The sequence below is a fragment of the Lacerta agilis genome, chromosome 9, assembly GCF_009819535.1.
Source record: "Lacerta agilis isolate rLacAgi1 chromosome 9, rLacAgi1.pri, whole genome shotgun sequence".
In the NCBI taxonomy this organism is placed as follows: domain Eukaryota; kingdom Metazoa; phylum Chordata; class Lepidosauria; order Squamata; family Lacertidae; genus Lacerta; species Lacerta agilis.
In genome coordinates, this window is record NC_046320.1 from 24,552,834 (window position 1) to 24,577,506 (window position 24,673).

At 40.0% G+C, this 24,673-nt stretch overlaps 2 protein-coding genes across 4 annotated transcripts; one reads left to right on the forward strand and one right to left on the reverse strand.

Annotated features, from left to right (window-relative positions):
• Nucleotides 1–338: 338 nt before the first annotated feature.
• Nucleotides 339–10,140, reverse strand: C9H4orf47 (chromosome 9 C4orf47 homolog). Of its 2 annotated transcripts, XM_033160138.1 has the most exons (9): nt 10,060–10,078; nt 8,715–8,765; nt 8,243–8,399; nt 6,556–6,775; nt 5,129–5,266; nt 4,943–5,018; nt 3,371–3,550; nt 2,163–2,335; nt 339–685 (listed from the first exon to the last, which is right to left on the reverse strand). In XM_033160138.1, the coding sequence occupies exons 3-9, from the start codon at nt 8,340–8,342 to the stop codon at nt 637–639; spliced, it is 936 nt and encodes a 311-aa protein (XP_033016029.1). In that variant the 5' UTR covers nt 8,343–8,399; nt 8,715–8,765; nt 10,060–10,078; the 3' UTR covers nt 339–636. The 2 variants fall into 2 exon arrangements, with proteins under 2 accessions (XP_033016029.1, XP_033016030.1); XM_033160139.1 differs by lacking the exon at nt 8,715–8,765 and having other exon boundaries at nt 10,060–10,140.
• Nucleotides 10,139–24,103, forward strand: UFSP2 (UFM1 specific peptidase 2). 2 transcript variants are annotated; one of them, XM_033160136.1, is made up of 12 exons: nt 10,139–10,219; nt 12,002–12,080; nt 13,508–13,691; nt 13,786–13,852; nt 14,388–14,545; nt 16,784–16,976; nt 18,015–18,161; nt 18,761–18,925; nt 19,574–19,698; nt 20,929–21,005; nt 23,240–23,364; nt 23,871–24,103. In XM_033160136.1, the coding sequence occupies exons 1-12, from the start codon at nt 10,154–10,156 to the stop codon at nt 23,955–23,957; spliced, it is 1,473 nt and encodes a 490-aa protein (XP_033016027.1). In that variant the 5' UTR covers nt 10,139–10,153; the 3' UTR covers nt 23,958–24,103. The 2 variants fall into 2 exon arrangements, with proteins under 2 accessions (XP_033016027.1, XP_033016028.1); XM_033160137.1 differs by lacking the exon at nt 10,139–10,219 and adding an exon at nt 10,380–10,563.
• Nucleotides 24,104–24,673: the final 570 nt, after the last annotated feature.

Consider the following 24,673-nt stretch of genomic DNA (forward strand, 5'->3'; position numbering starts at 1 on the left):
CCTTGAATCTTCAACTTTAATTTTAGAAACTCTTAAAAAAATGAGAACATGATATCCAGTGTTAGACACACTCAGAGTAGACCCACTAAAATCAATTAACTTGTGTCCATTGTTTTCAATTGGCCTACTCTGAGCATGACTCACAAAGGATATCACCCTTTGTCTCACAGCACAGAACCAGCCCTTATCTGCATGCCTATACCCTAGATTCCATTCTTGTAGCCATACTAGTGTTTAGGAACCCAATGAAATAGCCTTTAGTAGATCAATGTCTATTAACTAGGACCAGACTAGATGTCATAACAAGATTTTGTAAATGGTTGGACATAAGCTTGAGGTTCACCAAATGCAAGTATTTATTTTTGCTAGTGCTACATACAATCAAAATAACATTTATACCAAAATATACTTCACTTTTTATATACATTATTTGTAAATATATTATCTATTTCTTTATATATATATATAAAGAATATATTCATAAAACATCGTCATGTGTGGTAAACAGTTTTGGCAAAGGATAGCCATATTTGACATATTTCCCACTTTTTTTTTATTTGCTTCAGATACCCTTGAGCTGTTAAAATGCTACTGTTTGCAGAATCTAAAAAGTTCATTCACCTTGCTTTGGTGCAGCTAATATGACATCACTTGTGGATTCGTGTAGTTGGTTGCATTTAATGATCTGAAATTCAAATTTGAAAGGAAAGTGTCAAAGCATTTTACTGAAGTGTGTCTTTTTGCTAAGATAGCCATTAGTTCACTCCACCCTGGCTTTCCCGCATAAGCTCTTCATTGTCAAACAAGATCTTAACCCATCAAACTAGAGCTTATACAGTAGTAACATATTCTATTCTTCATTTTAAAACCTATGGTGTTTTTTAAAACAATAATACTAATAATACAGAGTATTACACAACTTTTGATATAATACTATTTTCCCATAGTTGGTGAAATTGTCTTAAACAATGAACCTCTCCATAGCTGCATTCCAGGTCACTGAAATAAGCCCTGGATTAGAGGTGGATGGATGGCTAGATTGATAAGGAAACTTTACAGTTTCAGCCAGTTGCATAATGCTAACATTACCTTCCTTTCACTTACATTTATCTGTTGAGAAGGTAAATTGGCAACCTGTTCATTCACCCCACCTAAAAAGGGTCATTATATTCCTTGCAGTACTAGAGGCACAAATTCATTAGATCTGTATCCCACTTTTTAAGGCCTATATGGAAGTTGAGTTCCAAAACACATGAAGTGGCATATCTGGCAAACAGACCTAAAGGAATCATCATAACCACTCTTCATATGACATCCACTATATTAAAATCAATTTAAATCAAGCCATATTTTATGATGCAAATCATTAATGTGCAGGAGTTCACCATTCCTTTATGCTCATGGGGGGTTACATTCCCCCATTGCTGTGCATTTCTTTTTCCATATATTTTCACTGACAAGGAGGAAAAAAATTACATACAGTGGCCAACCACACTGAACAGCCTTACTATTAGCTGCCAGAATATAGAGAAATCTAAAATGGTTTTATAAAGTTGACCTAAATCTAAAATGGTTTTATAATGGGTAGACCAGGCCTGCCAAATAATGTATGGTCCATCAGAACAAAAGCAGCTTAATAGGTGCTTTTAACTTTTGCAGTCCCAGGGAGGCAGCAAACAGTAGAAGACGGCCATGTATTATGTATTAATGGGTGGACTACGTATGGTCTGGTGAGTTTTGCAGGCGTGCTGTGGACTATTGCTCGCCCTGGACTAATATGAAGTCCCAATTTAAATAAGCAAGTTTCAATTTGTGCCAGAGTTCACCATCTGTTTCCGGTAGCAGGGCTTAACACTAAAATGGGTGGGGAACCTTTACGGCTTGAGGCCCATATTTCTTCATGGGCAACTTTCTGAGGGCTGTGGACCAGTGGTGGGAGGGGCCGGGTGCAAAAGTGGGCGGAGCAAGCTTTGTACAGTAGGCTAAATTTCAACTACACAAAAGTTGAGAGGTTTATGCAGATACCCACAACCCACATCCATCCATCAGGGATGACATGTGAGGCTGGCCGCCCCCACTGCCCCCACCTTGCTCTGCCTCTGAAAGAAGCCCCAGCAAACCTTATCACAAACATTAAGCAATTAAAGGTATGTCATACTTACTTTTCAACATTTAATGACATAATACTTCTTACTGGTCTGCTCTTCGGTCCAGGAGAAGGATGAAATACCCGCCCTTGTTTATTGGTTGTGACAGGCTTTGCCGGTTTAACCATGTAAGGGTCTATGGAATGGGTTGGATAAGGATCAAATGTGCCTGCTTTCATGCCCCCAGGCTAGAAAGCAAAGATAAAGAATTTTGAGAAGTTGGTAACAAAAATACTTAGCACAAAAATACAGAGCCTGAACTAGTAGTTCAGAAATATCATTTGATGAAACACAGTGTATTATGTAAATAACCAGGCAGCCGAAACGCAAATGCTTACACAGAAAACTTGCTTATCACAGCCCCAAGCAGCACAGAATGATGTACATTTATGCTATTTCATCCAAAAAAGTTGTGCACAAGAGTGAATTTCAGCGGGTGTACTTTGCATGGCTACCTAGAAGTAGGTCCCATTCTGTTAGGTGGGGCTAACTCCTGGGTAAGTGTACATTCAATTGCATCTTTACTCCACTACGTTTTACAGGTGTCACCAAAGAAATCTTAGTCAATTGTTTAACTTTTAGTGGTTTAATTAAATTAGCACATAAGTAAAACAAATAGTTATGAAGCAAGAAAAATACTTTTTTTTTACACTGATACACAAGTGTGTCATTGTAGCATCTTAGAAAAGGCATTACCTCCAATGTAAGAAATAAGGAGGAATGCCTTATAAAATAATACTGCATTAAAAAAAAACTATTCTGTTTAAAAAAATATTAGCACTGGTATTTATTTATTTTTTAAAAAATGGCTGTCCAATTTACTGGAAGCACCATTTCAATCAATTTCAAATGTTATAAATTCCATTGATTAATGTATCAAACTTTGGAGCCCTAATAAGTTTATTTTGTATATTAGCACCTTCAAGAAAGAGCTGAAGAAATTAGAAACATGTCAGACAAGACCTAAGAATAACAACAAATCACTTCAGGACTTGTGGATATTTCCAACTTACTTTTAGCAACATCTTTAAACAAAATGCCATATGATTAAATAAATAATTGTAAAAACCATTTTTCAAACTTATTTATGTTTCCACCATTCAAAATAGCTCTCTAAACTGCAACAAAAGTAAGCCATCACACCCATCTTCTCTTTCTAGCTAAAAGAAAATGTCTGCAATAAAAATTAAATGACAAGAAACGTTTTTAGAGAACAACTGCACCTTCTTTGCAGGAGAAGTTGGCTTAAATGGATGGGTAACTGGTGCTGGCGGGGGTTGTTTCTTTGGTGGTGGCAATGGTTTGTCATCATGGTAAGGATTCACATCAAAATATTCTCGTGGGTAAAGATTCAACTTGAAAGCTCCACCTTTCATCAAACGGTGGTGTTCTTCACTCATTTTCTGTGTAAATCAGGGAGGAAATATATCACATGGAGTACCGGTACTTCTAATTAAGATTATTTTCAATAGGGAATGACTAGGAAATAATTTATGACTGGAATACTGTGTTTACTTATCTGATAGTAAGCCTTACTAAACTGAACAAACACATGCACAGTACTGCCCTGTTTGAGGTGATAATACAATAAATGCTACATATTAGATGCAGATGTGTAACAACATTAGTGATCTGAACATGCCAGGAGTGGGACACCTGTAGTTCACCATCCCAAACCACTAGCCAATAAAATCCATCCATCCATCGATTTTAACACCACCCTTCATCAATTAGATATCAAGGTGGTATACAGAATAAGCCCAGAACAAAATAAGCCCAAGTAAGACCTCTGGAGGGCTACAGGGTCCCCATCCATGGTATATGTCAAAGGCTTATATCGGAATGATTTGTACACATGATTTGTACCAAATGTGTACCATGGCAGAACTGCAGAATGGAGGAAATGATATATTACCTTCTCGATCCAAATAATTAATGCTAAGAATAGAAAAATCAGCCTAGGTTTGGACTGCCTCAGATTAATCATTGGGGTTGCTGGCACAGTATCATATTCCTCAAAAGCTTCACACAGGAACCATGCAAACTAGATAAATGAAGGGTATGATCCTTATTGAAGTAATAGGAAACAGCAATGCTTGTAAATGTAAATGGGGTTTTTTCCATTTCCCTGCTTTTCCACTTTCCCAACACCTTCCAATTTTTCCTCAATAGCAGGGCTTCGTGTCAGTGGTTCTATGTGGGACAAACAAGTGGGCCCCAAAGACAATAACTGTACCAATGGGCCACTATCCAAATCTCCTAGTTGTTGAGAAAGTACTTGAGCAGACTATATCCAAAAGGGATGTGGCTTAAGTTCATAGTACACTAATTTCAAACATAATGTGGTTTGCTCAGACTATGAGTTCAGGTTACAATGTTAGGTCTATGAAGGCTCTAATGGTGTATCCCACCCCCACCCCCACCCCACCCCACACACACACACCCAAGACAGTAATCCATCAAAATGATCAGGTCAGTCGTACGGGGCAGAGAGGGCTGTAAACCTTGCTACCTAGCACATTGCTGATGCTAAATAATAAACTATGCACATTTAGAAAGTACTAATAAAAATTCTTATAAAACAGAAAGAATGCTACAGTGGAACAATTCCCATTTTAGAATCAGCAAGCTGAAACAACAAAGAGCTAACAGTCTTAACTAGTTCATTTTACAAAAGAAATATGATTCATGTACAGTCTCATCAGCACAGAGCAAACTAAGATCTGATCATCTGAAACAGGGTAATGTTCTCTATTTACAGACATTAATTAAATGGAAATCCAACAGAATTTTACCTTAAAGTTTATCCTTCCTATGTCATACAATTCCACTGCGTGTGGGTATGGTTTACCTATGGTAAGATTTGCATACCTGGGTAAAGAAAAGAAAATAATGGTGACACCAACATTCAAAAGCCTCTAAAATTCAAGAAAACATATCAGAGACTATTACAACTCCAGAAAGTTGATGTCATGTTTTACCCGTAGCCAGTTCCCTTCTTCCCTGGATTGGTATACAGATTCTTCCCAGGTGGAACATATGGCGTTTTGTCCTTTGCTTGTGCACTGAAGTAAGCACATGGGCCACCGATTGTTCCATAGTAGGTTCCTATACCACAACTGAAATAAAAAAAGGAAAATATTTATCCATTAAATTTGCACCTTAATTATGTAAGAACAGATGAGGAACCTGTGGCCCTCCATATGTTGTTGGACTGAAACACTGTTAACTTATGCTAAGAAATATTGCCTTAAGTATTGTGTCCAAGGTTTTCCCTCCAGGGACAAAAGGTTCTTTGATTCAGTACAGGCTCTCATCAGTGGAGTGGGATGCTATTTTCAACGAAACATGCACACACACACACACACACACACACACACACACAGAGGCAAGCACAAAGGGTCCCTCAATCCTCTGGAGCAACTGGGGAGGTGATGGGAGTTTCAGGGTAAAAAAAAATGAGCATACATAAGCTGCCTTTCTTCCCCAGGGACCACGACTGAACTCAGTTGGACTTTCTTCTGAGTAGTTATGTATAGGAGGATTGCAATGCAAGATGCTCAAAACCTTATTCAAACGTCTGTATTAGCCAGTGGTTGGCTGCTTATTTTTATTTAGTGCTGCATTTTAATATTAATATTTGGTTTGGTTAGCAATGCAAGAATTAACGTACTATATCAGACCAGAGGCCCCATCATGCTCAGGATCCCCTTTTTTCCTGACAAGGGCTAATGCCTGGGTTATCCTGTGGGAACACAGGACAACAGACAGCCATCTCCAAATGATTCCCCTTCATCTCTCCGCACGTGCCTTCAGCTGCCATAGCTGCATTCTCATATTGTATCCTAGAAATGGCTCCTGGGAAGTTTGAGAAAGTTTGTAGAAATTAAAATAAGCAGCCCTGGAGGAGGAAAGGCATTTGCGGCACATGTTTCAGTGGAGAAAAAGATATTTGTCATTTCTTCTATATTCCTTTCCAAGCCACAATAATCTACTGATTACCAACTCTGTCAAAAACTTCATTTTCAGGGTCACTAAATGAAAGACCTAATCTAGGCCTTCCCACAAGACTCTGGCCTGTGATTTAGAGCCCAAGGCATGCAAGCTTCCTTGGTTCCTCTATGAGAAAGAACTAATCTGTGTGCTCATGAACATTTTCCATTCCACTAGCTGTTTATTCTTCTTTCATAGAAAATAAAAAATTGTGATGCACAGTGGTGGTGGCTGACATAGAAATTGTGGGACCAACGTTATATATAAAGTTCAGAAGTAAATATGTTGAATTTAGCAAGAAATAAAAGCCAAACAAAAGAATCTTTCAAGGTTTCTAAAGTTATTTTAATTTAACATGTAAAAATAAATAGAACCCATATTAGGACCAAAATTAACGCCTTTCCCCAGCACTTACGGATATTTCTCTCCATTACTAGGAAGGAAGGGTTTGCTCAGGTTTTTCTTTGCCTCTGCCATTCGGTATCTTCTCCTTAGCTGGACAGGGTTCAAATAGCTTTCACCTTCAAAAATTCTTGCATATACAGGGTCAAAGTAACCTGCCTGGGTAGCTGCCTTCTCTTTGTTACCCCCTGGTAACATTTGCTTGTTCTTGCTTGCAGCTTCATTAAAGGGGCCTTAAAACAAGTTAGTGCTGTCAGTATTGGTTTAATAGGTGTGGCTTTAATTAGTTTTAATTTTTGGATATTTACATCTGTGCCAGATTTTCAGACTCTTGAACTATGTAGAAGCAATTTAAGGCATGAACTGCTACTACATCTATGCCAATAAGGCATTACAATAAGCTGCATATCTTCAGGGCTGGCTGAAAAGTAATAATTGTGAACATTTGTTCTAAACTAAAGACCCTGATCCTGCCTCCAAGTAGAGGGTAGCAATACGTCCATATGGAACCCCTAGTTAGAGATTTTTGGCTAGTTTCCCCTGTAAGAACATAATTTGTTTCTGAGAAATAGATGCCCAGAATAGATTTTAACATGATCCAAAGATCTACCACTCCACCAAAAGTAATGCTGTTGCAAAAATATTCCCAGGGCACCTTTGTTTGAGAATTATTGAGCCTAGAATCTGGTTAACCATACAGAAGTTTAACTGAAGGATGATAGGGCAGAAAGTCCAGTCGGATCAGGACAAAACCACAGAGTGCCTCATTCAGACATAACAAGAAACCATAATTATCACAAACCAGGAAGTGAGAAAAGTCAACTGTGTCCTGATTCCATTTGAACAGGGCGTTTTTCCAAGCAATAGCAGAAAAAGACTGCCTTCAAAACACATTTTCCAATATATATAAATTAATTTTAACCACATGGGAGAATAACACCATGTAGGGCTAAAAGAATAAGGGATTAAACTGCCCATGAACTGGTAAAGAAAGAAAAGTTCCTCTCTGATAATCAGGACCCAGATAGAAGTTATTGTTGTTTTATGAAAGATTCTAATTGCAAAGAAGTATTCGTGAATTGCTTTCAATCCAAGTACTTTTGTAAGAAAAGCCCCCAATTATTGGATGAAGTTTATAGAGGCTACTTTCTCATTTCTACGTGATGGCATACAGTGCAGAACTCCAGTGACACCCTCTGTAAAGCATTGGGACACCTCCACCCTGCCTAATAGCCACAAACCCACTGTCACTGTCCTATTACAATATATAGACATATAACCTGAACTAATGTAATTGGCCAACACGATGGAGCAGCTCACCAATCATCCTGCCTTCTTCATTGCAGTTTTACCCAAGTTCCCATGCCACAAACTGGATTGGTTAAATAAGGCAAATAAACTAACATATACTGCTAGCCACTACCAAAGCAGTGCTTCCAACTCGTGCTGCTATACATATGCAGAATCCTGGCAACATTGGCACAATTTTAAAAATTATGTTGGCCTTTATTCTATACATTTGAGGCTTACACAGTGAAGGATTAATCAAAGCAATTTTAAAACATTTCTCATACTATGGAGTTAATTTCAAACACACCCATTTTATTCTCCTTGCTATAACCCATTCATAGTTTTGAAGATTTTTTTCCCCTAGAAGGAAAAACCATAGTATTGCATAATGGGGGGGGGGATATACTTACGGTTAAATGGCGAGACATATTTATCCCCAATAGAAACATATTCCATTTCACTAAAGAGGCCAATCCTCTCCATGTCTGATTTTCCTGTTTCTGAAGGCATGTTTACTTTTGTGTGATAACCCGCTACTCTAGAATATGTGCAAATGCCTTACGGTGCCTAGAGAAAAAGAGATGGATTCATACACGTCAGTTTTCAAGACATTCCAAAACTATCGCTGTCAATTTACTGCTGAAAATACTGGTTTAAACAGATAGCAGAACTCAATAGCAAATTTCAAATTAAGGTACAAACAGAATTTTTAGTTTCTCTCTGAAGCAGCAGTAAATTCATTTGAATCTATTTACTAGACTCTCTGATCCAACTGATGTATTGCTCTCCCTCACATACTTATTTTTGTCTCAATAAGTAATTCAGGAAATATACCAAGCTCAGATTGGGCAAACTGAAGTACAGAAATGGCTCAAGCCTCACCTCAAACACAAATTCACTGCATAGCCTTAGGCAAGCCCCTCATTCCTTCATCTGAAATATAGATTGAGTGTTGTAAGACTTGATAATGAATGTGAAGCAAAAGTGCTAATATAAATAATATTACGATGAGGGGGGAAACTGCACTCTGCTCCAACCAGGATACCAGGTGTCATTTGGAATATGCACTCCTTATTCCCAGACGGAACATCCTGACAAGGTGGAGACCAACCTGGATCATCCCTTTGGCCACTGAAGATGCAGCTGTTCCAATGCTTGCTTTCCTCTCCCCCCTCCATTCATTGCTGTTTTTTTTAAACCATCTTATATTTTAATGTTGCAAAGATTAGTAGTATGTTTATGTGATTTATGAGCATTAACATATTACTGGATTTCAAAAATCCATTATTATCTGTTTCATTATGCTGACACAATCTAAGCTAATAAAAATAGTTGATTTTTATGTTGTTTTGTGGATATAAAAGTCTTCCAAATATTGATCAGCAACAAACTACTAGGGGTGTGCATCATATTCAGAAGCCTGGTAGGATCTGTATGAGGCAACACAAAACAAAACAGGGACCACTGAAGCACTTTGTGGCACCGCAGCAATCCAAACTTTTAAAAAACGATGCAGACACGCATCTGCTAAAAGCAGTGCAGTCTTGAGACACCAATTCAAAAGTTCAACAGAGCTAAGTGTCATCTGCATATTGATGACACTTCTACTCAAACCTCCCAGCAGGTTTATATAGATCATTAATAAAGCATAGGAGAACGGAATCCTTGGGGAACCTCTAGGCTTGGGAAAACTTAAGCTGGCAAAGAATTGCACCACCTGCTGAGGAAGAACTTTTGCCACAATCCTAAATGCCTATGGATAAAATACTAGTCCTACCTTATTAGGCATAAAGCAATAAAAGCACCATGTAAAAAAAGAAGCACAAATTCAATTGCGAGCCCTTGAATAGCAAGGGCAAAATGGCAATCCACCTGGTACCCCTGGGAAAGGCTTAAGCGCACGCGTGTAATGCTGTATCCATACACACAACACTCATTTGTAGTTGCACGTTAAAATTTCTCTTCACAATGCACACACACACTTTTAGGGAGGAAACTGCATTACAATTAGACTAATTATTCCTTCCGTTTGCACCATTTATGCCTCACAGCTGTCGGAAACAGGGCTTGGAGCCCAGGCTCGGTGCAGGAAATGGGGAGCCCTTGACTTATTGTTGTTTATTAAATTTGTATCCCACCCCTCATCCGAAAATACCAGGTTGGTTCGCAACAGAAAAATACAAATTTAAGGATACAAAATACATTTTAAAAAACTGTCGTCACCCACCTTCTTTCTCTCTCTCCTTCCCTTTCCCCCCCACCAAGATAGGCTACTCTAGCTCAGCAGCAGAAACTTCCTCGGCCTCCCTCTTCCGTCCACAATGAGCGCCAATTTCTCCTTTGCGCAGACGCGTCTCTTTGTTGATGCGCGGTTGCCATGGATTCGGGTAAGCCCAATCATTAAATATTTCACTTCCTCCCCCCCCCGCCCCTGCCGGCAGCTCTCGTATGGCACAATCCGAAAGGATCGCGGCGGCGGCAGCGGCGGCGCGGTGAGAAGGGCATGACGGGAAATGTAGTTCAAGAGCCCGGATGCCGGCCTACGGAAGCCCTCTGTGGCTTTTTAAAAAAACAAAACGCAGAGGGGTGTCTTTGCTTTGCCCTGGAGAGGCAGCGAGAGGGTGACGTGTCAGCTCGTTAGGGGCGTGTGCAGAGGAGCAGCTCTAACCTTGCCTCAGGTTGAGTGGGAGGAGCCATGCAGCCGCCCCTGAGCGTGCCGTTGACGGACGTGGTAAGTGACGCGGGTAACCGCCACTCTCCCCGCACGAGGAAGGGGTCTTTGTGAAGGGAGAAGGGAGAGGAAGAGAGGGCTGGGGGACGGTCCCGATGCTGCCATGGGGCTCCTCTGCCAACAAAACAGAGCCTCCTTCCTGGGGCATAAACTTAACTCTGCCGTGAAGCCGTTGGGCACGAGTTGGCGTGGCCAATGAGAGGAAAGACCGGGTTCCCCCTAGTTTATTAACCCCTCCATCTTCCCCACCGCCAGGAATATGGAGTAAGGTGGAGGAATATAATAAGTGAACCAAGACCTGGAAGACAAAAGTTCAAATGCCTACAGGGCCATGAAGCTCACATTGGGCCAGGCACGTCTTCCAACCTAACCTACCTCACAGGGTCGTTGTGAAGATGAAATGAGGGACCATGACTGCCATTTTTCTTTTTTCCTCCTTTGAGGATTAGTGGGGTGGGATATAAACGTGATGGTGAAGAAAAGATCCGGCCTGTCCACGCTCAATTCTGAGTTGGTGTAATACAAGAAGAACACCAGCCCTAAAATGACAATAATAACAATAAAAAAGAATCTGGGACGTTGCTTGGTCCCAGCTCCTGCCAACCTAGCAGTTTGAAAGCAGGTCAAAGTGCCAGTAGATAAATAGGTACCGCTCCGGCAGGAAGGTAAACGGTGTTTCCATGCTTCTCTGTTTTCGCCAGAAGCGGCTTAGTCATGCTGGCCACATGACTTGGAAAACCTGTCTGTGGACAAACGTCGGCTCCCTCAGCCAGTAAAGCAAGATGAGCTCTGCAATCCCAGAGTCGTTTGTGATTGGACTTAACTGTCAGGGGTCCTTTATTTTTTACTAGGGTTGCAATAAACAAAATGGCATGTAATACATATAAGATGCAACCTTAAATAATGATCAAATTAAGCAGTTATGAATTACATGTTAATAGGAGCCAACAGAAGAGACCAGTTGTGGCTATGGCCAGCATTTGTTGCACACTTCCCGCACATAGATACAAAATGAGCTTCCCTTAGCAGATGGGAAACTGGAGGATTTGGACATTAATATGTAAACATGGTGCCTAGCACAATTTTCTTTTAGCACAATTGCACCTTTTTATTGTTAAGAGTAACAAAATGTCAACTGGCTGTTTGTGATTGCTGTCATGGCCTTATCATGAGACTGGATCTGAGCATTCCTGAGCACTCAAATCTCAGTTTGAGTCCAGTCCTGCATCATATTTCAGTTCTATTGTGAGGTAGAGGTATACTGTATTAGTTTCATCTTATAAATGAGATTCAGCACATTAACAACATACAGTTTTGATGCATGGAGAGTAGAATTGAGTGTTAGGCATGGGCCACACTCCAATCACAACTTGTGAAAATTTACAACCAAAGCAGCAGCACTTCATACTAACTCAGCTTTTTCTTACCCTCTAAATAGGTCATCTTAGAGACTATGGACATACTTTTTAGAATAAGGGGAGGCCTTGATCTGGCATTTCAACTTGCCACTACTGATGGTGAGTCTTCATATCAAACACTGTGTTACAATATTATTACTGAAACTAAACTAAGGAAAAGATTTCATTTTAACCAGATTGGCATGGGCAATATGTTTTTGGTGGGTCTAGGTACGAATAATTTTTAAGGATCTAGGTCCTTTAAAAATATTTTTTAAGGATCCAGATACAGTTGAAATGCTCTGTTAGCACAACAGCAGCAGTGGGTCCTTTTGCACTATAACTTTCTCTGGTTTAGTATCAGCATATAAACATAATACAAAGCAGCAGAAAGTGCATGAGCCAATGTTGGTTTTATGGGCAGCATCCAAAGTTGACCAGAAAATCAGCACAAGCACTTGTGCCCCTGATTTGTTAAGTGTTTTGCTTGAAAAATTAGTTGAAGCTGGGTGATTCCATCCTCCTTCCCAAGTAAAGGATACCACAGAAAAGAAGGCAGAGCACATCCTTTGCATACCAGAGGTTCCACATTCAGTCCCTGGACTATTTCCATTTAAAAGGGTGAGGTGGCAGATGATGGGGAAAACTTCTACCAGAGATCCTGGAGAGTCATTACCAGTCAGACAAAAATGGGGTAGATGGGCAAGTAGATCTGAGGCAGCTTTATGCTTTCACTTTAGCAAATAGTTTTGACAACTAAAGGAGATTGAATTTCTATGGAAAAAATGAAGCTTCAAAGAAATGTGTTTTAAGAATATGATGGCTAAAGCTGAAATGACTGTCTATAGGGTAATTTTCATGTACTATTTACTGTGCTCATTTCATTACTTTGCATTGCTAATTTTAAAAGCAGAATTGAAATGTTTATCCTGTTTTGTATACATCAAGCAAAAGTTTGCAACATATTGCTCAATAATAGCAAGTGATTCTTGAGTCACTTTTAGGAAGCATATGGACTGTTGGTCATAAGCCTATACAGTATTTCAATTTGTACTGCTTGTGTAAAAATCTACATTAAAAAAACCTTCTTAAGTCTTCAGTATGTGTGTGTGTGTGTGTGTGTTGGACTGGCCAACATGAGTGACTTGGCTGCAGAAGTGACAGTGACTCCTCTGCTTTGTGCTTTGCTGCTACATGACTGCGGATGGAATTGTCCTGTAGGAGAATTGTAGAATAAGTGCAACATTCTTTGGCATGACATCAGATGTATTAATGAAAATCATATATAAAAGTTAGGTCACATGTATGCCAAAAGCGGCAGGTTTCCAAAGTTCCCCAAGCAGCTTACTCCCTTGTTTTTTAGCTCCTGTTGTGAGGAAGTTCTTTAATTTTAAACCTTTACTTTCATTGAAAAATCACAGCTTCTTGTCATGCACAGTGAGAGAGTGAAGAATTACTATTTCTTTTTGTTCCATCATCCTTCAGAATATTTAAAGTGTGCAACTATCTCCCCAATTCCTTACATCTTCTTTGTTTCTGTGTTTTAGATTCGTCAACAAAAGAGGCACTGAAGTATGTTTTCAGTGATCTTTCAGCCAAACTGGCTTCAGATGTGCTGGTATTCAGAATCTGTCATAGCTCGGTGTATCTGTGGCCAAATAGTGGGGAAAATTCAGTTGCAACAGAGCTTACAGATGATTCTGCATGTAAGGAGATACTACGATTTATTCAGTGAGTATAGCTCAACACAAATAAGAATGATTTTTGAGGGTTCTGGTAATATACTCATTTCTCAGTATAAGTTGATTTTTTTACTGTTTTTCAGATTTGAGCAGGAAGATGATAACAAACGCAGGTTTTCAAAAAAGAAAGATAAAAAGTTACAAGAACTGGTATGTTTACCTTTCCTTGCTATGGCTTTGTAGAACTGAGTGAATGAAACCATTATGACATTTTTATAGCCAAATCATGCAGTGTGTGTAAATGCAGAAGTTTACACATTCAGATAAAATTTTAAAATCACATCTGTGATTGTTGACTTGCATATCCTAACATGTTCCCAGCAGATCTGCCTGCAACATAGGCATAGAAGTCCTGCTGTTTTGATATAATACTGCACTAGTGGATTGATCAGTCAACTCAACCCCCTACCCCACCTCCTTGCAAGTCTGTGGGCCAAATTAGAGGAGATGTTAGATATCTTTGTCTTTTAATTTCTTTTAAATGCAGTTACAGGGCACCTAATTTGGATTGGAACTGTGATGCTTGGAGGAGAAAGGTCTTTAACCCTTTTAACATGGTCAATTTTAAGAAGTGAGATTTCCCTCCACACACAAAAAAAATTGTGCTTTATTAAGGAAAACATAATAACTGGGGTGGGGGCAGTAAACTGCACAGCTTGCACATTTAAATTTTTATTATTTACAGCAACCTATAGTAAATATAGATCTTATGCTGGAAATGACAACTTCGTTAGATCCTCTTTCTCCAATCATTGAAAAGGAGAGCAGGGGGCATCACTACATAAGCATGACCTTGCCAGTTGATGCTGTTGTCTCTGTGTCTCCAGAAGAAATGTGGCGGAAGTAAGTGGATTATGTATAAAGGATGTGCTTGAGTTTTTCTATTGTATGATCTTTGCATATCTATCATGCGAAGGTGGGTATACAGTGGTACCCCGCAAGACGAAATTAATTCGTTCCGCAAGACTTTTCGTCTTGCGGAAATTTCGTCTTGCGAGGCACCTTTTCCCATAGGAACGCATTAAAATTTAATTAATGCGTTCCTATGGGGGGAAAGTCCGGGGGCCCCTCCCGACCGGCACCGGAGCCAAGCCAAGCCGCGTTTTAAGACTACAGTGAGCGAACAGCTGCGCTGCTGTTCGCTCGCTTCAGTCTTAAAACACGGCGCCACGGCTCCGGGAGGGAGGGAGGGGGCCGTGGGATCATGCCCGACATCGGGCACGATCCCACGGCCCCCTCCCGACCGGCATCGGAGCTCCGCGCCGCCGCGTTTTAAGACTGCAGCGATCGTTGCAGTCTTAAAACGCGGCGGCGCGGCTCCGGGAGGGAGGGAGGGGGCCATGGGATCATGCCCGACATCGGGCACGATCCCACGGCCCCCTCCCGACCGGCATCGGAGCTCCGCGCCGCTGCGTTTTAAGACTGCAGCGATCGTTGCAGTCTTAAAACGCGGCGGCGCGGCTCCGGGAGGGAGGGAGGGGGCCGTGGGATCATGCCCGACATCGGGCACGATCCCACGGCCCCCTCCCGACCGGCATCGGAGCTCCGCGCCGCCGCGTTTTAAGACTGCAGCGATCGTTGCAGTCTTAAAACGCGGCGGCGCGGCTCCGGGAGGGAGGGAGGGGGCCGTGGGATCATGCCCGACATCGGGCACGATCCCACGGCCCCCTCCCGACCGGCATCGGAGCTCCGCGCCGCCGCGTTTTAAGACTGCAGCGATCGTTGCAGTCTTAAAACGCGGTGGCGCGGCTCCGGGAGGGAGGGAGGGGGCCGTGGGATCATGCCCGACATCGGGCACGATCCCACGGCCCCCTCCCGACCGGCAACGCGGCGCCGCGCGGCTCCAGGAGGGCTTGCCTTTTCGCTGCGGTCGGGAGGGATGTTGTCCGCGTCTGCCATTTTGGATCGACTGCGCATGTCTGGACATGCGCAGACATGCACAGTTCATCCAAAATGGCGGACGCGGACAACACCCCTCCCGACCGGAGCGAAAAGGTAAGCCGGCTTACAGTGGTACCTCGCCAGACGAATTTGTCTTGCGAAAAACAGGCATAGGCGAATTCGTCTCGCGAGTCAACTAAAAACTCGCAAAACCCTTTCGTTTTGCGAGTTTTTCGTTGTGCGAGGCATTCGTCTTGCGGGGTACCACTGTATCTCTGCTAAATTTTATAACATCCTTAAATCTACAATTGTAATAATAAGAGTGAAAAGAAGTGTGCTGAATTGTTATCTTGTTACTCAGAAAAGTAGTTGCCCAAGAAGTAGATTGTTCACAAAGACTGAAATACCTAAATGTGTGCATGACATAACCCAATGTTATAGCTAGAGGTTATGCACTTGGAAATAAATTAAAATCTTCTGGCAGGGAATAGTTATCTCCATTGGGCTTGAGAGAAATAGTGTTTCAGCTACACCATGATGCGAAAAGCAAAAAGCACAGTGTTGGTAAACTTTGGGTAGTGCTAGTTTATATTTATGCATACAAAATGTTATAAACCCTTTAAAAGGTTTCTTCAAGCCTAAGCAAGGAAGAGATAGTATGTAGTACAATGTAATCCTGCCATGTATTGCAGTGGAGCATGCATCCTCTGTTTCCAATATATAAACTGCCATTTATATAAATATTAAACTAACTAGGTGCCAATAGGCAGGCTCGTTTCACTCATATATATGCCAGTGTGTCGTTATTGAATTTAAACGAGTAATCCTCAGTCTATATTGGTTTCTTTCAGTTGATTCTTGATACGGTCTCTGCCATATCAAAATCTAAAAAGGCTACAAAAATCTATTAAAATGTATCCTAAGTTTTTTATTAGACTCTGTGATCTAAAACATTGACCAATGTGCAAAATCCCCTATCAATTCTGTTATCTTGCGCACATGCTCCATGCCTTCTTTCACATATGCACATTCACCGGTCAATTCTCATTAACCCCAGTATAGATACAACTGTATAAAGTGTAGCAAAACAGCTTATTATGGGACTTTTTCTCCATCTCTTGAAGAATACACATAGTTTGAGAGTAAGAAAGTAATTCTGATTTTCTGGTGTTCTTAAATAGTTCCATCAATATCTTGCAGTGTACGAAGTCTCCTGGTGAATGCGATTCATACACAGCTAACTGATATGGAAAAGTGCATTTTGAAATATATGAGAGGAACAACTGTTGTGGTGCCTGAACAATTTCATTTCATGCTACCAGGAAAAAAACACCTTGTAACAGTCTCATATCCTACAGGCATTTCTGATCAGCAGTTGGAGACTTACAGACAGGTACCTTATGTTGAAAGATTATTTGGATGGTGATGACTAAAACACGGCATAGTTAATAATATTACATTATTTAATTATTAATAAAAGTAATGTATAGTTCCCTTTATTAAACTAAACTGGCCTTTTAAAAGTTATGTTAGGTTCTATGTACTGAAGTTCATTACTATGAAGTGACCTATGTCTACTGCCATACAGATTATGATGTATACTGTTTTTCCCACTATAATATTTTTAAAATAGCACAAGAGTGGGGGACTGTTTTCATCCTGAAGGTCACATCCCCCCATAGGAAACCCTCCCTGGGCTGCATGCTGATGCTGGGTGTGTCCAGAGGCAAAAGTGAGTGGATCAAGTGGATATAACTCTGATGCTTACCTTTGTAAAATAGGCTACCTCACAGCCATTCAGAAATCAGTTTTCTTCATTCACTTTTGCTTCTCCAACCTCCATCCAGTTAAGCAAGAGGCATTATGCAGAAGACCTTTCAGCCAGGCAAAAGTCTTCAAGGAATGTATGGCGCACATTGGTGGGGGATGGCCTGAGGAGAGTGGGTGTGTCTTTTATATATACAAATTGTTCTGTATTTGCACAGGGATTCTTTATAGTGTGTGCTGGGCACTCAGTACAAACAAAGCCAGACATTGTGATATATGTGTGTAGCTACTGCCAAAAGCTGTAGTGCAGCATTGTTCCCTCCTCTGGTAACATGCACAGAAATGAAGGATGTAATGTGGTGTCATCAAATTCCAAGCTTTCCCTTTTCCTGCATTATTTCACGGGTTGCTTCTGTGGGGTGAGAGAAAGTTGGAGCGTGATGCTGCCATGTTTTTCCCCTCTACATATTATCCAGGCAAAGAGAAAAAAGAAATGCTAGGTTACTGGATTCTGTGTCATCCGCACATCTCTCACACCATCTGGTTCTGTCTTCAGAGAATCAGTTATACATGAGTGGAGTCCTGGGTAGAGCTTGATGGCTTTTAACCTGCAAAGGCTTTTCTGTTTTCTATGGATACACTCTCATTTTTACCTTGCTTTTAGGAATTACATAGACGGTTTAATCTACCGTTTGACAGACCTTATTTCCGAAGGGCTAATGCCTATCATTTTCCAGATGAACCATTCAAAGATGGATATCTCAGGAATCCACATGTACATCTCAATCCACCTGGTATAGAGTCTGGGATGGTGAGTTTCATTTGTACTTGCTCTCATCTAATGGCCCAATAAGGAAACAGGTACATATGCTGACTACATTGCAAGAGAACTGGGAGGCTCTTTTGGGGAATTTCAGTTAACATTTTGACATTGATGATTCTTCCTAGTGCATGCATACTGAGTGGTAGCCTATTTCCAGTCCCCTAATTTGCAAACAAATTCACTATCTGTCTTCTACTGAGAAATATACTGGCAGTATTGAAAGGAGAGGGGAGACAGCACAGAACACACAACGGGACTAGCTGCTCTTAGACAGCTCTCCCCGGACTTCTTTCTCAATGGCTGTTCCACATGGTCATTAAACATTTTATGACAAATTATGAAGAATTACAACCTGATTCTGCTTGCTTTCCTGTTGTCTCTCCATCCTTTTTTCCCTTTAGTAGCATATCTTTTAAATTATATTGTTGTTGGTTTTTACAGCCCCCAGAAATCTTTAATTAAAATACTTTTAATAAAATTAGTAATAGCAGCAATAAAAATACCAATTTGAAATAGAAAATTACCACCATAATAATATTCTGAACCTGACATGCAGGACTACAGTGTTATTTTTCTTTCCTACCCAGGTGTATTTGGTATATGGCACATATAGTTACCATCATTACATGCAGGATCGTATTGATGATAATGGCTGGGGCTGTGCCTATCGGTCTCTACAGACTATATGCTCATGGTTCAGGCATCAGGGATACGTGGACCGATCAATACCAACACACAAGGAAATCCAACAGGTACTGAATACTTCCAGGTTTGGGTTCCTTGAAAAACAACAGCTCCCAGTGGAATTGTATGTTTGGGATAGCCCACCTACACTTACCAGACTATATGCAGTTTGACATTTCTGAAGCTTGCATTTTGAATGATTGGGTGCTCTACTTTATGTTTGTGCCCCATCACTGCAGCACTGAGCTGGCAAACCTGTGCCTGCATTCCACTTTAGATTGGAAATGGACACTTACGTGATGAAAGGCTCCTGCATACACCATGTTGGGCAGAAGGATCCTAGTCTAGCCTAAAATTACAATTATATACATTTTCTATTTTGATATTTATCATATACTGGCTAAAAGCAAACTTTATTATGGCAGGGACAGTTTTGGTATCAGATGTAACATCTTAAGTCAATTTTAGCCTAAGAAGCTTTTTCCACAGCACACCTTATGTTAATAAAATTGCGTATCAATTGTGATGAATAATTATTTTAATTTTGTAAAGATAAATATTTCCCCCTCTTTACCCCGTTTCTAATAAACCAGATTTAAAATAGTAGTATACAGGTAAATATTTTATTATTGTTGTTGTTGTTGTTGTTGTTGTTGTTACAGTTATGGTACAAATGACTTGTTACTTTTGTATTTTCATTTGTGGTGGTTCCAAAGGCTCTAGTTGATGTTGGAGACAAGCAACCAGGATTTGTTGGATCACGCCAATGGATTGGTTCTATCGAAGTGCAGCTTGTACTGAACCAACTCCTAGGGATAACTTCAAAAATACTCTTTGTCAGGTAAGAATGCTAACGGGGAAAACTGAGGAAGGGCTGCAGCTCAGTGGCAGAACACATGGTTTGCATGCAACTACTGCTTCAAACCCTGAAGAGCTGCTACCAGTAAGTGTAAACAGTACTGAACTAGATGGATCAATGGTTGCTTCCTCTGTTCCTAATTTCTAACAAAACCAGGATGGCTCAAGAACCGGGTAAAGAAACAAGTGCCTCAATGAGCCACAATACCAAAGCACAAATCATAGAATACACCATTAAATGACAGATAAGGCACCAGATTCCATGTTAACAAAAAGAAGCGCAGTCAGCACCTGAGTGGATAGTGATTGGATATTTTGTCATTTAGTGACCATTATGTTCATTATCAAGAGGCTGTAAAAATATATAGATTCTGGATTATTTTATTTATGGTGGTTAACTCTAAAATGGAATTAAAGACAGAACATTTTATTCAATAGTAATTTCATTCTAGACCAAACAAAACATTTTTACCACTGACATAATACTATAAGCTTTGTAAATTTGATTCCAGATTCTAGGTAAAAAAAAATCCTAATGTTATTTTCTGTCACTGTTAGAAGCAGCATACAGTTTGCTTTAGATTTTTATTATTGGGACTGACAGACATACCAGCAGTAATGTTTTTGTAGCAGACGTAGAGCACCTTGGAGACTTCCCTTTAATGTGTAGTCTATGTGCTGTTTTAAGTGATTGCAAAGAGAAAAACCAAGCTATATAAGTTCCTAATTTGTGTTATGAAGAGTGCAACTTAATACACTGACCTGTATGCTGTATAGTTTCATGAAGAATATATTGAAAAAAGATAAAGCTTGGTAACTATTTGTCAGGTGGCAATGCCAATATCATTCCTTCCAATATTTTTCTAATGAAAATAGGAAAGTTCAGTATACCATTCATCTGCTGAAGTACTTAAAATGAGGTGGTTTTTTTCAACTGAGAATGCTGCAACTTACACATTACCAGTAGTTCTAACTTCCGTGTTTTCAGGGGGATCCATTGCAACACACCTTAGATGGGTACTGCTGAAAGCAATGCTCAAAACACAGGTCAGGGGGGAGGCAGAGGGGGCTCAGTCTTTTGTGACGTTACTGTTTTTAGCAGGCTCTGGTGTGCATGACTGTGAGGAATATAATGGATTGGAACGTGTGGCTTTCATGAACCCCACTCCCAATTTAAGCACTAGCTGAAAACGATGACAACTTTTTATTCTAGCCAAGGGTCTGAGCTGGCTTCTCAAGGAAGAGAACTTGCTAATCATTTCAAGACTGAGGGAACACCAGTGATGATTGGTAAGATTTTAAATACCACCCAATTCACATTATCCCAACTTTTCTATTCTAAATATGCTACCGACCCATTAAAAGCACAGTGTGTTGGCTTTGGAGATTCTGGTTACTTTCTTAACCCCTGTGTTGGGACTGTGCTACTTTAGCACACAGATAAGGGATTGCTTGTTAAATTTTTGAATGTTCTGCAACTATTTTTCCTGGGAGAAAATAGCACATACAGGAAAAGCTGCTTCTACCAACATTTCCCTTTTTATAAATGGACACCTTTCAGTCATGTGAGCCTCTATTTGCATTTTGAGGTGATGCAGTCTTGGGAAGAGCTGTATCATGTGAGAGTTTGGAACACATGGTTCAGAATGTAAAGCTATGTCTGTGGCAACTTTTCTTCACTACTGACATGTTGAGTCTATTAGTTCAATGTTCTATTTCCAAAGACAATCTAAACTATTCCTGAGATATGTTTTTGTTGGTCTTTACTGTCTAAGGAGTCTGTTATTCAAAATAATGACCTTAACTTAGAAACTGAAAGAGGATATTCTTTCCCCAATTGTTTTTAAAGTCTGCAGGATATACTTAATGATTTCCAATCTGGGAAGCTATAAATTGAGTAACTTCTTTTAGACTGCAGTCCTATCCTATGCACACTTTTCTGGGAGATGAAGATTTATTTATTGTCATTGTCCGTATATACACAGTATACACAACAACGAAAATCAAACACCCAAAGACCGGATTTACCATACACATTTGCACATATCTCCAACACTCTCATCCTTATTAAAATAATCTATTAAAACATAACATAATCCAGAGTATAACATAACCTATTAAAAGCATAGCATAGCATAACCTAAAAGCCTGTCTCAGGGAGCAAACCCCACTGGACACAACTGGACATCCTTCTGAGTAAACACACATAGGAATGCAGTGTTTAAAAGCAGAGCTTGTCAGAAATCTTTAACAAAAACCTCTGTCACCACATGATTATGAATCATGGTCTTTCTTTTGTTTATCTTGCTTTTTAGATAGCTTCGAAGTGGCTTAATGGCAGTAAAGAAACATCTAGCCTGTGATTTATTTTTATTTTTTATCCCGTGTGAGGCTCCTTAATGAAATAAGATCTTCTGGAGTCTCAAGCAAGATAACAGTCCCTGTATAGCTGTAGGTGACCTTCATCCACTAGTAGTTTCTGTCCCATCTTACTTTGGAAAGTAAGTCTAATTAAGTCCCACCTTAAGAAATAAGATGGGACTTAATTAAACTTACTTTCCAGGTGACCTTGTAATTATCCATACAATTTGAATGTCTTCCTTGCCATCTGTTTTCACAAATGGCACCTGTGGCAAAGATGTACTGCACCCAGGCATGTTTTCAGAGGATTCCCACATCAGCTGCCAAAGTTGTCTCCTGTAATTTTAGACATTCTATTCAGTTTCCAAGGTTCAAGTTTGTAGAAGAGGGAGTGGGAGCAAAATGATTCAGTTCTCTCAGCCCCAATTCGAACATCACAAGAGTGGTGCTCTTCACATGGTGGAACAACACAACTTCCATTCCCACTAATGGGATAACACAACTTATGAGCTGGATAGTGTACATCAACATCCAATAAGATAAAGGACCTACTTTTACAATTTTATGCTTTAGCCTATGCTTGCCCACTTGATGTGCTCTTATGTCAGCCTCCAGAGACAGAAAATGCAGTGTTCACGTGTTCCTTTTTTCATCTCTTCAGCACATTGTCCTCAACTTGCTGTTGACACTAAAAAAAAACTCTGTTTTATACAGATATTTCATACTGTTTGGGAATTTTTTTAAAGACTACCTAACCTCTAGAAATGACTTTTTTTTAAGGATCATACCTGATGTTTTCTTATCAGTTGTTTTGAGTGGTTATATTGCTCAAACCAAAACAGACTCCAATTCTAAATATACTTACTAAGGAATAAGCCCCATTGGACTTATTAACTCATTTTATTTTCAGTCCTATGCATGTTTATCTAGAATAGCTTATTTCCTGCACAGTTCCATTTTGGCTTCTTTCAGGCTTTGTCCAGTCTTCTTCTACCATGCATTTCCACGAAAGGCTTTTAGAATTGACTTTTAGATGTTCAGAAATGAAAATTTCCTGCTTGACTTCAGAGGATCATTTAAAAGTATGATTGGCAAATGATAATTTTGTCTTTGAATGTACTGTCTTACCTCTCCATCTTCTTTCTCTCCTCTTCTCTATTCAGGTGGTGGAGTCTTGGCTCACACAATATTAGGAGTGGCATGGAATGAGATCACAGGGCACATAAGATTTCTGATCCTGGACCCACATTATACCGGAGCAGAGGATTTGCATATTATATTAGAAAAGGTGAGACTCTGCCTTCACATTCAAACTGCTTATGTTAATACTGAAAGGGAACATTTTATGAGATGTTTTAAAAAGTGTGATTCACTTCTCTATCATTAACCATGGCTTTTTGCTTCATCTTTACCTGACAAATGGCGATGTAACTGTATCTTGTTTGGAAACAAGCTATCTTCAAACCATTGTTTATGAAGCTGGTTTGTTGCAATAAGCCATGCTTAAGATTAATTACAATTTAGGCTTCAGACATAATTTTAAACAATAGTTAATCAAAAGTGGGTGCAAAAGTTTCCAATCTGGCCATGATGGGGAGAGAAGAAGAATCGCAAGCCAAGGTTTCCTGCTGCACATTCCCAACAGAGCTGAATAAACCAAGAGGTGTTTTGTTATTCTTTGTGTGTTTGAATTAGTAGAACAAAGCTTCTGACATTCATATCAGTTTTACTAAAATGCCAGCTATTTTATTAGAAGCAACAGGCTTAACAGTGTATTGTTTTTCTTCTATACAGGGCTGGTGTGGATGGAAGGGTCCAGATTTCTGGAGCAAAGATGCTTATTATAACCTGTGTCTTCCTCAACGACCAAAAACTATTTAAATGGCTATTTAGATGATCATGGTGAACTACCGGAAGTTCTGTAAACACATATAGGTACACAAACACACTTAAGCAGTGATTATTTATTTTACCTTAACATAGTATTATGTTGCTCACCACCTGTTAAAATAAAAATGCTAATCCAATATATTAAGAGTCCAAATAATGAGGGGTGGTGGTTTCCAAATAAAACTTGATTATTAAACATTGTTATTTCCTAATAGGATCAGATTATAAATGCAGAAAAGCCAGCTAACAGCGCAATCCTATTCATATCTGTTCAGAGTACAGTAATAATAATAATAATAATTTATTATTTGTACCCCGCCCATCTGGCTGGATTTCCCCAGCCACTCTGGGCGGCTTCCAACAGAAATCAAATACAAAAAAATCACACATTAAAAGCTTCCCTAAAAAGGGCTGCCTTCAGGTTTTTTCTGAATGTCAGGTAGTTGTTTATTTCCTTGACCTGTGATGGGAGGGCGTTCCACAGGGCGGGCGCCACTACCGAGAAGGCCCTCTGCCTGGTTCCCTGTAGTTTTGCTTCTCGCAGTGAGGGAACCGACAGAAGGCCCTCGGCGCTGGATCTCAGTGTCCAGGCTGAATGACACTGCTCAACAAAATCATGTACATTTTAATCCTCTATTTGAACACTGGTTAAAGGTATTTGTAAAGTGGATCTTTGGGACGCAGGTGGCGCTGTGGTCTAACCACAG

Excerpts from the sequence above, each read along its gene's own strand:
- C9H4orf47 (XM_033160139.1), bottom strand. The coding sequence starts at position 8,342 with ATGCCTTCAGAAACAGGAAAATCAGACATGGAGAGGATTGGCCTCTTT. Across the intron at positions 2,336-3,370 it reads CAACTTCTCCTGCAAAGAAG|CCTGGGGGCATGAAAGCAGG; the intron begins GTGCAGTTGTTC and ends TTTGCTTTCTAG. Across the intron at positions 686-2,162 it reads ATGTCATTAAATGTTGAAAA|ATCATTAAATGCAACCAACT; the intron begins GTAAGTATGACA and ends TTTGAATTTCAG.
- UFSP2 (XM_033160136.1), top strand. The coding sequence starts at position 10,154 with ATGAGCGCCAATTTCTCCTTTGCGCAGACGCGTCTCTTTGTTGATGCG. Across the intron at positions 18,162-18,760 it reads CTGGTATAGAGTCTGGGATG|GTGTATTTGGTATATGGCAC; the intron begins GTGAGTTTCATT and ends TTTCCTACCCAG. Across the intron at positions 19,699-20,928 it reads TCAAAAATACTCTTTGTCAG|CCAAGGGTCTGAGCTGGCTT; the intron begins GTAAGAATGCTA and ends TTTTTATTCTAG.